Raw genomic sequence first — 16,565 nt, 5'->3', positions numbered from 1 at the left:
AATTATTTTTGAGACTTAGCATTCGCTGTGCCCAGGTCATCATAATCAAAATTAAGCATTGACCAAATCCACCGGGCTCCCCACGTAGCTTGGAAAGTAGTCCAAGTGACACAACACAGACGCAAATAAGAGAGCAGATGCTAAGCACCAGTGAGCAGTGGAAAAGACATGCTAATGGGATTCAGACGGATAGAGGGGTGAACTAGCTGTCAGTCCCTTGATCTCCAGCATTGATTTGACTGGTCAGGCTGGATAAACAGGTGTCTCTTTCCTCCCTCACAGTTGCCCATGCATACCTCCAGAATCTATGCACTTGATTGAAAAGGATCACCTTAAAGGTACAGGAGGATGTGCTGTCATTCAAAAGTACAAGAATACCACACTTCTCTCCCAGATCTCAAGATCCATTTATAGTTCAGAGAAGAGAAGGATCAGAGTGGAGCTGAGGATTTTTTTTGTAGGGAACAGGCTAGCGAGGTAGGAATCCAGCAGAAATACCAGGGCAAAGATATCTACATTGTGTAGGTGTATAAATATAAGAAAAATGTGTTTATTTGTATATATGTGTACACACATACACTACACAAACACTCTGGGCAACGTGGAACCAGTTAAATGCCCAAGCAGGAAAGGTTTGCAAGGCAGTCAATTCATAGACAAATATAAGGAGCAGGAAAAAAGCGTCAAACACAGAAGGTAGTCATTAAATGTTCAATGAATTGGGGCAGTGAGACCAGCCAAGAGACGCAAGCAATCAGTAAGGCACTGAAGACCAATATGGTGTCAGTGGTGAGAGAAAGGAAGAGCTCGAGAGAGCAAGCCATTAGAGAGAGGGCTGGAATGTGCAGTGGCTTTAGAATAATGGAAACTGATCACCTCTCTGCCAAATATTTGCCTCTTTTTAGAGAAAGGTGAGTAAATCAAAAGAATTTAGTTTATTACAGTATTACTGTGTCTGAGACAGAGGCTATTTAGAATACATAATTTAGACAGGTGCAGTGCAATATATATATAATTGGAGTGCTACAAAAACTGAAAATGTCATCCTGATATTAGTGGTTAAACTTGTACTTGGCCTTCCCCACCTCCAGCAGGCTACTTTCAGCAAGAGGGAAAAGCAGGGCAAAAAAGATCACTTTCCCTTCTTTTCCACATTCTGCACCCTCTGGGCCGGTGGGCTATTCTTATGTCTTTCTCACTGACCCATTTAGCCACAAAGGATTTGAACAGGCCAAAACTCTGCACTAAAAATATTAGCATTAAACGGACTAAAACATGATATTGGCCCTTCCCTTAAGTTTTCCAATCCTGTTTTGTCCTCGACAGCTTTGATCATCATGCCAGGGTTTATTTCTTGATTGTTGCATATAGGAGTAGTTTATACTCAGGCACCACAGAAAATCACAGGTCAGCTCTGCTTAGCAAGTGAGAAAAATGCTTAGCGTAGATAGAAGAATATAGTGGAGAATGGAAATCCTTTTCCCCCCATGATTTTGATAGGCTAGAAATGGACATTTTAGTCATGGGGTATTTTCATATTTGTCCAAGGTCTTAGCCAAATGCATAATACACGAACCTGAGAAAAAAAATTTGTCTCAGGATAGAAGACATGACTTAAGTTTTTACTCACTCTTGTTATTTTTATGAGATCATTACATAGGGAAAACCTCCACAAAGGTCAAAGTGAGTTGTGATCATCTGATGTTACTCACGTTGGTCCAGAAGGAGGATAGGTGGATTTTCTGCAGTCTTCTGTCCACTAAAAAACAAAGAAAATTAAAAGTTTCAGAAAATAACAAACTGAATAGGCCATTTGCAAAAACCGTTAAAGCTTGTAAAGATAAAATCAATTATGATTTGCCCTTTTAGACCGTTTCCATACCTCTTAAAAGTCTTTTCCACCCAGGGAAACTTCTAAAATCTCAAACTTAGTGCATTTTCAGTCTTAATTCAATCTGCACTAATGCCAGGTGTTGGAATTTGGCTTTCATTGCAAATGTATTGCAAACATATTGAGTAAAGAGGAAATGTAAAAACGTAGCTGTTTATGTCAGATAGGCTGATTTATAAATTACTTGATAGGCTGTGATATTACTGGAATTTATGAGCCAACTCTATTGCAATAGCGATTTGCATCCCAAACCAGATTTTCAGGGCACCCTGCGCAGTGCCCGTCACGATCTGGCCATAACTTGCCATCCCTGCCACTCCCCCTGGAAGTACAGCCCCAGGCAACCACGTCCCATGGCCTCTCCTTCCATGCCTGTGCGTGTGCTCCTCCCTCTGTCTAGAAGACCCTTTCTCTCCCTGGTGAGCTCCCGGCTTTAATTTCTAAGATCCAGTTCAAATATTGACTTTTTTGTGAAGTCTTCATCTACTTCCCATATGAAAACAGTCATCCCCTCCTCTGTACTACCGCTGCATTTCTACACATCTCCATTCCACATTTATGACACTGCATTATAATTATTTGTGTGTGTCTCTCTTCACTGCCAGACTCTGAGCTCCTTGACGTGAGCTTAGTAGCTCCGAGCTCCTGTTTCAGGGCGAGCTGAGTAGCAAAACAGAATTAGCTCTTAACATAAAAAGATCAAAAAGTTCACATGGATTTATGATTCTTTTATTACGAGTTCAAGATAACAAGCATGTTTATCTCCTTTCCTCTGGAGACCCAATATTTTAAAAGTAAAATAATTTTTAAAAAGAAGTATAAATCCACAATAAGAGGAAGGTGGAGTAGGGAAGGAAACTACTAGAACTGTAGTTTGAGCTCAGAAAATATATCTGCCGTAGGGGCTGACGCCGTAGCATAGCAGTTGAGTTCATGCATTCCACGTCGGGGGCCCAGGGGTGGCCGTTTCAGATCCCGGGTGTGGACCTATGCACCGCTCGTCAAGCCGTGCTGAGGCAGCGTCCCGTATAGAAGAGCTACAACTCTACAACTATGATACACAACTATGCACTGGGGCTTTGGGGAGAAAAAAGAAAAAGAAAAAGAGGAAGATTGGCAACAGATGTGAGCGCAAGGCCAATCTTCCTTAAAAAAAAAAATTAAAAAAATAAAACATTAAAGAAGAAATATATTAAAAATTTTTTAAATTAATATTAAAAAAGAAAATATATCTGCAGCAAATTTGTGCAGGAATGGAGATCTCACATCTTGTTTTAACTTTTGCTAGTATACGAAGTGTATAAAGTAGCTTGACATTACCTACAATTCAAACACTGTCATCAAAATAACTTTACTGCAGGGTAAGTTTCTCATATAAGTGCTGTTTTGCCTCGTAATTTGAGGTTGAATTCATTAAGAAACAGCATCAAGTATAAAATTATCAAAAGCTAATTCAATCATTAGAATTTAAATTTTTAAATTATTAGAAATATAAAATATTAGATATTAAATAATGTCAATTTGATAATTCGGTATCAAATTAGCAAAAGCTAATTTCCAAAGCTATTCAGTGTTCATTAATAGTCGCTGAGGGTGAGTCTTCTTGTTCAGAAAATTTGAGCCTCAGCTCTGAGCTCAAAAATCACAGTAAAACTTGACTGCTGCTAACGTATCTACCTGCTGCGTGGCAGGGGAAGTCAGGATATTCAGCAAGTATTTCTTACAAAAATTCACAGAAAGGATGATAGTTAAGTCTACAAGAGCAAAAGAAGTCCATGGTTGACATTACTGGTTCAATAACTCATGACAGATTCAAACATTTTCCACAAAGTAATGTTTTTTTTTTCCACAAAGTAATGCCAGTCAATAGTATAATTAATAATCACAGCTTTACACACCTCGCATTTTCACAAGTTTTGTCCATTTGTCCAACTAAGCCTTTTTCTGCTCCACACGTATTTTTCCCACTGTCAAGTGTTACCCATCACAAGAAGATCCCACTTCAGCTCTTACTGAATTACTAAATTCTCAACGTCTTTGAAAACATCCTTGCCTGTAATTGTTTCACAGAGACTAATTCTTCAGTCTCAAACTTGGCATTGATGCTCTAATAAATATTCATAACTGATCAGTGTCAGTGACTTCAAGAACCAAGGAACACTACTGGGAATCATCTGCCTTGTTCTTTAATTGATATTGATGTTGCTGCCAAAGTCCTGGGCAACTGTTCTCATCTAAAGCCTAATAATGTGAGACAAATTTTCTCAGGACAAGTCTCCTCCTGCAATCAGACGTGATTTCATGAACTCACCATTGGTAAACAGCTCTCCTTGCTTTGCTAACAAATGAGCTACGTGGAGACTTACTTTGGTTGCAGCCTCATGTTACTTTTTAAAATTTGTGAATAAATTCTGTTGTGATGAGATACTCTGCTTTAAATTTTCTTACAATTACCATTTTATTTATTTATTTATTTTTTTCCCCCAAAGCCCCAGTAGATAGTTGTATGTCATAGCTGCACATCCTTCTAGTTGCTGTATGTGGGATGCGGCCTCAGCATGGCCGGAGAAGCGGTGCGTCGGTGCGCGCCCGGGATCCGAACCCGGGCCGCCAGCAGCGGAGCGCGCGCACCCAACCTCCAAGCCACGGGGCCGGCCCTAAATTTTCTTATTTTTCTCATCATTAGAGTTGGGAATACTGTGATGACTGCTTAATCTTGTGATGTTGACATATATTGTTCTCTTTTAGCAAACTCTAGTGTCATTGCATAACGAACACAATGCTTTGCCATCTAAATCAGTAACAAGATAATCCATACTCCTCTTTTCTCAAGAGCACATTTTTTTTTCTTTTTTTTGAGGAAGATCAGCCCTGAGCTAACATCTGCCAATCCTCCTTTTTTTTTTCTTTCCACTGAGGAAGACTGGCCCTGGGCTAACATCCATGCCCATCTTCCTCCACTTTATATGGGACGCCACGACAGCATGGCTTGACAAGCGGTGCATCGGTGCGCGCCTGGGATCCGAACCGGCGAACCCCGGGCCGCCACAGTGGAGTGCGCACGCTTAACTGCTTGCGCCACCGGGCAGGCCCAAGAGCACAACATTTGAAGTCCACTTTTCTCTTCTTTTCTTGTTTTGACATAATAGGTTTGCACTGGTAATTTTTTTTTTTTTTGAGGAAGATTTGCCCTGAGCTATCATATGTTGCCAATCTTCCTCATTTTGTTTTTTTTTGTTTTTTAATGTGAGCCACTGCCACAGCACAGCCACTGACAGATGAGTGGTGTGGTTCTGCACCTGGGAACCGCACCTGGGCTGCCAAAGCAGAGCACACCAAGCTTGAACCACTAGGCCACCGGGGCTGGCCCTGCACTGGTAATGTTTTTAAAAGATGAAGACAACACGGTACACGGATACGCGTGGCACTGAAGATGCCGCTGTTATAACGCCATAACGGCATTTGAAGTGCGCCAGAGCTGAGCAGCAGTGAAAAGCCACGAGCAAACCACACGCAGGCTCTGCTGGAACAATTCAACTGCTGTAGGGCTAAAGCAGCCACAGCCAGTAAGGAAACAAGCAGGCGTGGCGGTGTTCCAACACAACTCCGTTTACGACGCTGACGTGCGCATTTCATATAATGCTTACATGTCACGAAATATTAACCTTCTTTTGATTCCCCCCCCAACTGCTTAAAAATGTAAAAGCCATTCTTAGCTCGCAGGCCTCACAGAAGCAGGTGGCAGGCTGGATTTGTAGTTTGCCAACCATTGCTCTAGGCTACCAACACCCACACAAGCCGCTCCTGCTCTTGCTAGGCTATTTGTTCAGCATCTTGAGAGCAAAACTCTTTGAGGTGGCGTGTATGTGTGAAAAAAACAAAAGAGAGAGAAGGAGAGGGAGAGGGAGATGGTATGTGTTTAGTTTTTTGCCTAGCAGTAATGGCACAGGCAGTTCTGTATGCAGAGGTCGGGACGGGGGTTATTTTCTGTTTACTGGCCTTATCTCTCCTTTCATCCTCATTTATTATTCTTACTCTTCAGAATAACTACTACCCTGAACCAGGAACCTCTCGGAGATCTCCCTTCCTCCCAACAGCTTCTTCCACTGTGCTTCATCCATCAGCACTTCTCTGTCCACTACCTAAATGCCAAAAAGTAATTCCAAGTCTCTCAGACACAGAGGGACTCAATTAAAAACATATTCTCGTGGACTGACATCAGTACTTGGCAGCACTCAGCTGTATTAGTTTCCTATGGCTGCTGTAACAAATTACACAAACTTAGTGGCTTAGAACAACATGAATTTATTATGTTATGACTGAAAGTCAGAAGTCTAAAATGGATGTGCAGGGCTGAGTTCCCTCTGGGGCTCTAAAGCAGAACCATTTCTCTGACTTTTCCAGCTTCTAGAGGTCACCTACATGTTTTGGCTTGTGGCCCCTTCCTCCATCTTCAAAGTCAGCAGCATAGCATCTTCTCTGGCCTCCTGCCTCTCTCTCATAAGGACCTCTGTGATTATATCAGCCTCCCCTGGATAATCCAATATAATGTCCCCATCTCAAAATCCTTTACTAAATCACATCTGGAAAGTCTCCTTTGCCATATAAAGTAACATATTCACAGGTTCTGGGGATTAGGATACGGATATCATTGGGAACCCATTATTCATCCTACCATACTATCTATACAAAAAGACATTTTCAAAGACAAAACATAAAATCTCATTACAGGTCATAAATAACATACAAATAAACATTTGCAATCAATTTGGAACACTAACCCTGAATCTCAATAAGCAAAATGCCCACCCCATAATAATTCATTTCTTCTCATTTGTGGACCTGTATTACAAAAAATGTACTCACTTGTTATTAATATATTTTACCAATAAAAAATGTGTGGAAATTTGTCTTCTCTCTTGTTATATAAGTATCAACATAATATCCTTGATTTTGCCTCTTGGCCCACAAAGCCTAAAAGATTTACGATCTGACCCTATACGGGAAAAGTTTAATGACACATGCCTAAGAGTAAAGGTCTCCTATTCTAACATTGAGAGAAAGACAAGGAAAAAAAAAAAAGGAAAAAAAATCTAACTCCAAAATATTCCAATAATTTGAGGAACAGAAGAAACTATAAAACAAAACAATATAAAATAAGTATCAGATTCAACACTCTAACAGTAACCTCAAGAGAAATTCAACATGCTATTATGTCTATAAAACAAGATCAGGATGGCGTGAAAAAAAGATCAACCAAGTAATTAAAAATAGAACTACTGAAATAAAAAGGATAGGAAAATGAAGATGAGGAAATCTCTCTCAGAATATAGGAAAAAAATTACATAGAAAATATAGGAGAGGGCCGGCCCTGTGGCTTAGTGGTTAAGTGCACACGCTCTGCCGCTGGCGGCCCGGGTTCGGATCCCAGGCGCGCACTGACATACCGCTTCTCCGGCCTCATGGCCGCGTCCCACATACAGCAACTAGAAGGATGTGCAGCTATGACATACAACTATCTACTGGGGCTTTAGGGGGAAAAAAAATTAAATTAAATTAAAAAAGAAAATATAGGAGAAAAAAAGAGGTTTAGAGAATCAATGCCTGGGGTCCAACATCTGATTGGGATTCCAGAAAAAGAAAGCAGAGAAAATAAAGAGGAAATTACAAAAGAAATAATATAAAAAAAATTTCTGGGCTGAAAGGAGATGCGTCTTTAAAATGAAAGGCCTACTGATTATTCCAAACAGTGACTGAAAAAAAGGACCTTCAGTTGATACATCACTGTGTTATTTCAGAACATAAAGGATAAAGAAAAAAAACATAAAAGCTTCTAGCACCAGATAAAGAGGGTGGTTCCTGCCAAAGAATAAGAATCACATTCCCATCAGACTTCTCAACAAGCAGGTGAACACGAGACGAGAGCGGCGCCATCAAACTTGGCAGGAAATCAGTTTTAAACCAGAATTTTATAGCTGGTCAAGGCACTGATCAAATTTGAGAGGTCAAGTCTTTCATATTAAGTCATTGCAAGGACTCAGAAAGTTTACCTCCCACACATTGCTCTTGAGAAGTTACTTCAAGATGAACTCTAGCAAAACAAGGGCATAAACCAAGAAAAGGATGGGAAAGGATTCAGAAAAGAATGGCTCTAACTTACCTAGAGTGGTGAAGGAAAGCTTTAGGAGGTCAGCTATTCAACAGATGGAGAAAGCAATAATGCCACATTGTATCAGGGAGATGGAGGGCTGCAAGAAACAGGGGTCCTAGACAGGGGGACTCCCGTGATTAACCTGTACCATTCAAGGGCTGGAAGAACTTGAGTCAATGACAGAGGCACAGAACGTAAGAACAAAAGAAAAACCAGAAACTACAGGCGGACGGTAGTATTAGAAAAGTATGGTCCAAATAAAAAGAAAATGGTTCCAATTAGAACAGAACTCAGTAGGTGTCGAGAAGAATGGACAGAATAAATACTGGGCGAAGAAATCAAAAGCTGAAAAACATACAGGATACGGTGCTGATGGCAAAGGTTTGGTTTCTTCTGCTAATGAGAAAAAAAGAAAATAAAGCAACTAGAAATTCCAAGGAAAGAAACCTGTACAAGAGAGGCATGATGTAAATATGAAGCAAACATGAATAAGAGTATTTGGTAGAGAAATTATCTGAATATTCTTTCAGTGCCACAAGAGTTTTGGCTTTAGAATTACAGAAAAGGAAATGTAATCATAGCACCCAGAGCAATAACCAATATTTACAAGTCATGCTTCTTTAAATACTGTTTACTGTTTGCATTTTTTAAAAGAAGACATATGGACAAAGCATGGATGATGCAATTACAGTTACAGTTACGTCACCGATGTTGACTAAGTAAGAGTAAAAGTGTATAGAACTGAGGAGAAAAGGGAGAAAAAAGGTAGAGGGCTCAAGGATGTCCCCTTGTACCACTTCAACACTGTGCTAGGGTATACAGCCCGGGCAGTTAGGCAAGAGAATGAAATAAAAGGCATACAAATCGGAAAAGGAGTAAAACTGTCTCATTTTCAGCTGACATAATCTGATATAGAAAATCCTAAGGAATCCACTAAAAATTGTTTAAAAATAAACAAGTTCAGCAAGATTGCAGGATACAAGGTCAATGTACAAAGATCAGTTGTATTTCTATAGACTAGCAATAAGCAAGCTGAAAATGAGATTAAGAAAATTCCACTTATAATAGCATCAAAAAGATTAAAATACTAGAAATAAATTTAACCAAAGAAGTGCAAGTTTTGTACATTGAAAACTACAAAATATTACAGAAAAGAATTAAAGACCTAAATAAATGCAAAGACTGTTTCATAGACTGGAAGAATTTCATATTGTTAAGACAGCAATACTCCCTAAATTGATCTACAGATTCGATGTAACACCTATCAAAATCTGAGCTGGCTTCTTTGCAGAAATAGAGAAGTGACCCTAAAATTCATATGGAAATTCAAGGGACCCAGAAGAGCCAAAACCATCTTGAAAAAGAATAACAAAGTTGGAGGACTAACACTTCCTGATTTTAAAACTTACAGTAATTGAAACTGAGGCTGAAGGAGTTAAAATTTCCCTGGATTAGGGTGACTCTGTGCCTTGTACCCACAAGGTTTACGTGGGAAACAAAATAACCAAAGTTTCTGAGTTTGCCTCACAGAACAGCAGGAGGACGGCTGATAAGAGAGGAACTTCCTGAGAGGTCATCAGGTCCTGTCCCCTGTCCCGTCGCCCACTCCCCACCCCCACCGCCGCCACTAAGCATCTTGCAGGAGCATTGAGAGACTACAACAATGACCAATTGTAAACTTTAGCCACATGCTCTCCCTCCCCTACCTAAAACCCCAAATAAAAACCCTTACTTGTAGCTTTTCAAGGAGTTCGGGATTACAGCGTTAGCTGCCCGTTCTCCTTGCTCAGCGCTTTACAATAAAATTCCTACTTTCTTCCACCACACCCAGTGTCAGAGATTGGCTTGCTGTGCGATAGGGGAGCGAACTCACTTCAGGTTCAATATCATAATCAAGACAGTGCAGTACCAGCATAAAGACAGACATAAATCAATGGAACAGAAGTGAGAGTCCAGTCCTCACATTTATGCCAAGTGCAAATCATATATCTGATAAGAGATTTGTATCTAGTATATATAAAAATCTTAGAACTTAACAATAAAGACAACTCAATTAAAAAAACAGACGAAGGATCTGAATAGACATTTCTCCAAAGAAGATATAAATCAATAAACACATGAGAAGATGCTCAACATCATTTGCCAATAGGGAGATGCAAATCAAAACCAGAATGAGATACCACTTCACACCCACTAGGATGGCAATAATAATAATAACAACAAAACAAGTGTTTGCATAGATGTGGAGAAACAGGAAGCCTCATACACTGCTGGTGGGAATGTACAATAGAGTAGCTGCTTTGGAAAACAGTCTGGCAGTTCCTCAAACAGTTAGACATAGAGTTATCAAGTGACCCAGTAAGCCACTCCTAGGTATAAACCTAAGAGATATGAAAATATGTGTTCACACAAAAAATTGTACACAAATGTTTGCAGAAGCATTACTAACAATAGTCAAAAGTGGAAACAACCCACACATCCATTAACTGATGAATGGATGGAATCGAATATTCCAATGGAATATTATTCAGTCGTAAAAAGTAATGAAGCACTAATACAGGCTACAATGTGGATGAACTTTGAAACCATTACGCTAAGTGCAAGACGCCAGTCACAAAGGACCACGTATTGTATGATGTCCCTTATATAAAATGTCCAGAACAGGCAAATCTATAGAGACAAAAAGTATATTAGTGGTTGCCTAGGGCTGAGGGGTAGGTTTCAGAGTGAGGGCTAAGGGAAGAGGGGTTTCTTTTTGAAGTTATGAAAATGTTGTAAAACTGATTGTAGTGATGGTTGCACAACTCTGTAAATATACTGAAGCCATTAAATTGTATACTTTTAGTGAGTGAATTGTAAGGTATGTGAATTACATCTCAATGGAACTGTTAAAAAAGATAAAAGAAAGGTGTAGGAAAGATTGTTCAAAGTAAGCTGTTTTTATCCACCATCGCAGTATGAGAGTAGACAATGCATCAAGTTGATTCAGACCAATTCAGACTAAACATATTATCAACAGCAATATGCATAAAGACAACCAGGGATGACTTGAAAACTTTTAGCACACAATATGGCTTGGGCACCAATTAATCAAAATAGACTGAGCTGCAAACAACTAGTAAGACAGCAGAGGTAGGTTCTGGCTGAATATCGCCCGAGTACAAACAGTTAAAAGTGTTTGCTTCTCAAGAAGGGCGATGGGGGTAGAAGGAAACAGGCAGGAGACCGTTGCTTTTCCTCATAAGCCTGTCTATAATACGTGATTTTCTATAAACTATGTATACTTTGAGATAAATTTTAAAATATCAAATTTAAAAATTGCATGATTTCATTTCCATTATGTGGAGGATTTTCAGAGAGTGTTTTTCCGACATTATTTTTTTTTTTTTAATTTTATTTATTTATTTATTCTTCCCCCCATAGCCCCAGTAGATAGTTATATGTCTAGTTGCACATCCTTCTAGTTGCTGTATGTGGGACGCGGCCTCAGCATGGCCGGAGAAGCGGTGCGTCGGTGCGCGCTTGGGATCAGAACCCAGGCCGCCAGCAGTGGAGTGCGCGCACTTAACCGCTAAGCCACGGGCCGGCCCCTCCGACATTATTTTTAAGCATTTTTAACTGTCATTATCTAAAAATTTAAAACTAACAACATTTAACTGCAATGGAGGGCATGGTACTCTCAATTCACTATTCCTTGTTTAGTAAAGTTGGAAATGGACACCAAAAAGTAGTACTCCACTTAAGAAAGTCTTAATTTACAACTATGAATTTTCCAAACATATCATTTAATAAGAAAGGCACTTATTAACTTTAGAAATGCAACTCTTACTTCATTCTAACTTATTCACCGTAAGACTCTTCTAAGTATCAGACCTTTTGGTTAGTTTAAAATGTGATTTGATTCACAAAAATCCAATTTATGCCCTTTTACTGAATTTCAAGTTACAGGAACTTAAGGGTCATGTTCTGCATGGAAGGCCCAGCTCCATTAGGGATTAGAATTAGAAGCTCACAGAGCTGGTGACAGAACCAATCTCCAGAGCCCCAGTCCCAGCTTCCCAGCTCTCTCACATAGCTTCCCACAGAGATAACAATAAAACCAATGCCTCAATTTAATTCTTAATAGGGAACAATCTGCATTCCCTTCCGGGTTTTTGATCATCACTAGAATCAACTCAGCTAGTAAGTGAAATGTAATGAGGCTCATCTGTCCCTAATAATTTATTTGCATGACCTGGGTTCCAAAGCCAATATAACAATCAAACTACAAGGCATGTTTGTTTGGAGACAGCTGTGGGGGAAGTTAAACGTGCTCTGTCAAGTCTTAGGAGAGAATTCAACCTGCCCCAGAGCTAAGAGAACAACCTAGTTGTCATACATGTAGGAGTCTGAGGTCGATACGACATTTTACTGTGATAATCCCAGCTGCAATAAATAAATAAATGTGAAATACAGAGACATGAAATCCGCACAGAATCTGGCTACAAGGGTAAAGGGTATATGTGACAGAAATTTCTAAAGGCAGCAGCTATAAGACCAGGGTATTTCAGGTGATCAGAAGGCATAACACCAAAGTCATTTTAAACAAAAAGGTTAGATTTGGGGGTCAAGTGGAGACAGCTACATCCTCCCCTTCAAGGAGACTTCTACAAAGAAAGACGGCTTCAAAATCTATGTATAGACCTGAAATAGAATTACAATGAACCATTTGTTATTTAAAGTTTCTTACTATCTCCAAATTTAACTATACGTGGTTTTAATTATAGACAACTTTATCAAGGTAGGTTAAAAATTTAAATAGATGATAGGTAGAGTTATTATGCAGCCTGCTTGGTATACTGTGCTACTCCATCACAGGGGAAAAACCACAATTGACTTAGAATCTCAATCAATCTCTCTCTAACGCCCTCTCTCTCTCATTGTAGCTTCCTAAGGCTGGAGGAAGTGGTGAAAATCTCTGTAAAATGTTTTGTAAACACTTTCTGGGTCAGCGAATTCTCTAATTATTCTGGTTATTTGATAGGAACTTGAACCTCTTTGAAATTAATCAGTCTTATGTCCTCCCCACTCATTAAGAAAAATTAGTTACAGAGCAACCGGACAGACTATATTTAGGAAAATAACATATAAAGTGAAAATTCTTCCATTAGCGACTCGAATGCTCCATGCCTAAAAGGAATCACATAACTTGTCCAGCTCCTTAAAATAACTGAGCCCTACAGAATTAGTGAGAGCCTCAATGGAATGTATGCTTCTAAGACTGTACAAAAAAGTTCAGAAAGCCTTCATCTGCTTGTCTTATTCACATACTCAGAAAAAGGCCATGAAAGGGAATTTAAAGAAATTCTATAGCTCACACCAGTGTTCATATCATTAGAAAAGAAGTTGAACAATTCTAGCTAGACAATTTTAAATCAATTCTTTAATTCAACAACAACTGTTTTCTAAATGTTTCTTAAAATGTTCTCTACGTACAATAGAGCAGACACACACCTACTAAATAAGATCAATAAGGCATGTTTCGTGCATAAATAAATCAAATGGGTGCAAAGTTTTTCATTTGTTTTCTGAACTTCGGTGGGATGGCACCCTATGAAACTAGGGATATTTAGGTAAAAGGAATTTGAATAAACCCTCCATGAGGGCAGGGACCTCTCCATCTTGTTCACCAACTCGTTCCCAGCGTGTGGAACAGAGCCTGGCACACAGTAGGCATGCGATATTTGTTGACTAAGTGAACAGATTATACCTGTGTGTTCCTTCCTTTGGAGTACCGGGGAAAAGGGAAAAGCAGACGCAGGACAATAAAACTGGCCAGGCCAGATGGAGTTTATGCGCTTTTTGGAAACTTTGTGAAAATAATTTCTAAAAGCTGATTCAGTAGCTAATGTCAACAATGTTATCACTCATATGAGACGTTGATGCATAAAAATAAGTTCGATTCAGCAATGAATTACCGAGCCATGATGTTTCATTTCCACACATTTTAGGAATCTGCTCAGATTTATTACTGGGAACAGTCATCTCTCCCACTCTGATTCCTTTCCTTCTGATCACTCCTCGGCCTACTGCGATCTGTTTTCTCTCCCCACACTGCTCTGGCCAAGGTGACCAATGACCTCCAGTTGCCAAGCACGAGGGACACTTGACATCTCAATGGCATCCAACACAGGTAACCTGTCCCACTCTCGCCTCTGACCTTCCTTAACACTCCCTCTCCAGAATACTCCTTCTGGCTGCTGCTTTAACTTCGCCAGGTCTTCACTACCTGACTCATACATGTGCAGGTCCCTTAGCCTGTGCCTACGCCTCTCCTCTTCTTTTTGTTCTATATCTTCTATCTGCTCAATGTTCACCTGCTCCACTGGCTTCAGATAACACGGCTACGACTCCCAATCTCTCGCTTCTTTTTTTTTTTTTTTTTTTGGTGAGGGAGATCAGCCCTGAGCTAACATCCACGCTAATCCTCCTCTTTTTGCTGAGGAAGACCGGCTCTGAGCTAACATCTATTGCCAATCCTCCTTTTTTTTTCCCCCAAAGCCCCAGTAGATAGTTGTAGGTCATAGCTGTACATCCTTCTAGTTGCTGTATGTGGGACGCGGCCTCAGCATGGCCGGAGAAGCGGTGCGTTGGTGCGCGCCCGGGATCCGAACCCCGGGCCGCCAGCAGCGGAGCGCGCGCACTTAACCGCTAAGCCACGGGGTCGGCCCTATCCCCTTCTAATTCCTGTCCACATGTATATACTGTGTATTTTTCTGTTAGTGGTATCACCGTACACACTATTTTGTATTATTTGTGTTTTATTTGCTTAACATTATATCGATTTTTAATGCCTGAATAGTATCGCACCATGATTTTATTCTTAAAGCATTTCTCCTTAGACAAATCAAACAATAAAAAAGAAGGCACATCTCGCTTCCACTGTCTAACTCCTACCTAAGCTATTCAAGATCATCCTCATCCAGCCTCAGTCAGATGCACGCAAACTCCTATTGATGTCATCTGTTGGCAAAGAAAAATGCAGTCTTATTGCTTTTAGAGAAGAGAATTACGAAAGAGCACCAGACTGGGCTTCAAAGGCTTGCGGTCAGACATGCTAAACAATAGTGTGACCTCCGGCTAGACACTTGCTCGCTCCGAGTACACTTCCTCCTCTGTAAAATAAGAATCAGGATGGTTCCTTACTGTCTCTTGCAGTTATCAAATCTATGACCTTGTGACTTCCTTGCGGGGAAGGGCCACAAGACAAGCGTTCACGTGACCGGGGGAAAGCGGCCACAGCAGCCACATCGGGGACTGCCCGGGGTGCTCCCGCTACTCCGACGGGGACTGCCTCGGCCTTTCCCAGGGCCCTCTGGATCCTTAGCTACAACGTCTGCTTCAGCACCTCGTCACCCGGCAGAGAATGACAAAGTTATCAAGCAGTCTGTCGCTTAACTGAGTTACAGACACAAGTCCACTAGAACTTTTTCTCTTAGCAGTTCAGGATGCGCGAGCCTGCAACTGATAGAACAGGTGCAATCACTCAAATTTGGGGGGTGTGCAAATCACAACCACCATTCTGCAGAAAGAAGATTCCCCTGAAAGGTTTTCTTGTTCCAGCTTGCACCGGAGCAGCCCGGGCTGGGGTTCACCAGCCGGCTCTGCCCCACTCCGCTGCGCAGGAAACCACAGAGCCGGGTCAAGACGCTGCCCGGGACCAGGTGTTCCTCCTCGCGCCCCGCCCGCCCTGCCACGCCCGCACCTGCGCCTCCCCGGCACCTGCACGCCCCTCTGCCCGCCCGCGGCTCGAGCTCACCCACCGGCGGCACGTCCTGCGCCACAGCGCAGGTGACGGCCACGGCCAGGAGGACGAAGGGTAGGCGACTCCGACCCAGCATCGTGGCAGCCACCACCGCCGCTGGGAGTGACGCCCGTGGAGGCCGCGCGAGGCTCCACCAGGCTCCGAGCAGGCCGCGCCCCCGCCGCTGCGTGACCGGGACCCAGGACCGTACCACGCGAGGCGGGCGCGGGGGGAGCGCGGAGGAAGACGGGGCCGGAAGAAGAAGCCGGAGGTTTTCGGTGTCGTGGGAGGACAGCAGGAAGAAGGAGTCTTCCCAGACGGAGGGACCCGCATGCTGGGAGTCGGCGCTCGCGTTAGGGCTGTGGTGCGGCTCGGGCCCCCCTCTCCGCGGCAGTGGTTGGGCCGAGCCAGAGCCCCGCCCCGGCGGGTGGGGCTGAGGAGCCCTTTCCCCGGGCCGTGGCCGCCCAGGGCCGGGGTCTCCTCCACGCCAGGGCGGCACCGAGCCGGCAGGTCCCGCTCCCCTCAGGGCCTGGTGCCACCTGTGCAGCGTCCCTAAACTGTCCAGGGCGAGGTCTGCACTCTGGTCACTCGGTGCCAAGTGCCCAAGAAACAGACCCAACTCACGAGAGTCTCAAAACGCGGCGTAACTCGCGACCCCGACCTATCTTTGCCCCCTGCGGAGAGCAGGGCCAAAGAGAGTGAGGCTCTTCCTCCTGACCGTGGGGACACTGGACAGGCCC

At 42.1% G+C, this 16,565-nt stretch overlaps 1 protein-coding gene across 2 annotated transcripts in view; it reads right to left on the bottom strand.

Annotated features, from left to right (window-relative positions):
• Positions 1–15,990, bottom strand: part of ASAH1 (N-acylsphingosine amidohydrolase 1) — a 34,593-nt gene extending 18,603 nt beyond the window's left edge. Inside the window, exons 1-2 of one of the 2 annotated variants that reach the window (XM_058525035.1) lie at positions 15,845–15,990; positions 1,713–1,759 (exon numbers count right to left, since the gene is read on the bottom strand). In XM_058525035.1, the coding sequence (XP_058381018.1) occupies positions 1,713–1,759; positions 15,845–15,922 (125 nt within the window). In that variant the 5' untranslated portion in view covers positions 15,923–15,990. The remainder of the gene's footprint in view (positions 1–1,712; positions 1,760–15,844) is intronic. The other variant, XM_058525034.1, reaches the window with a different exon arrangement.
• Between the last annotated feature and the right edge of the window lie 575 nt (positions 15,991–16,565).

This window comes from Diceros bicornis, chromosome 29 (genome assembly GCF_020826845.1).
Source record: "Diceros bicornis minor isolate mBicDic1 chromosome 29, mDicBic1.mat.cur, whole genome shotgun sequence".
Taxonomy (NCBI): domain Eukaryota; kingdom Metazoa; phylum Chordata; class Mammalia; order Perissodactyla; family Rhinocerotidae; genus Diceros; species Diceros bicornis.
The sequence above is the reverse complement of the archived record's forward strand: the minus strand, read 5'-3'. Positions and strand labels throughout refer to the sequence as shown.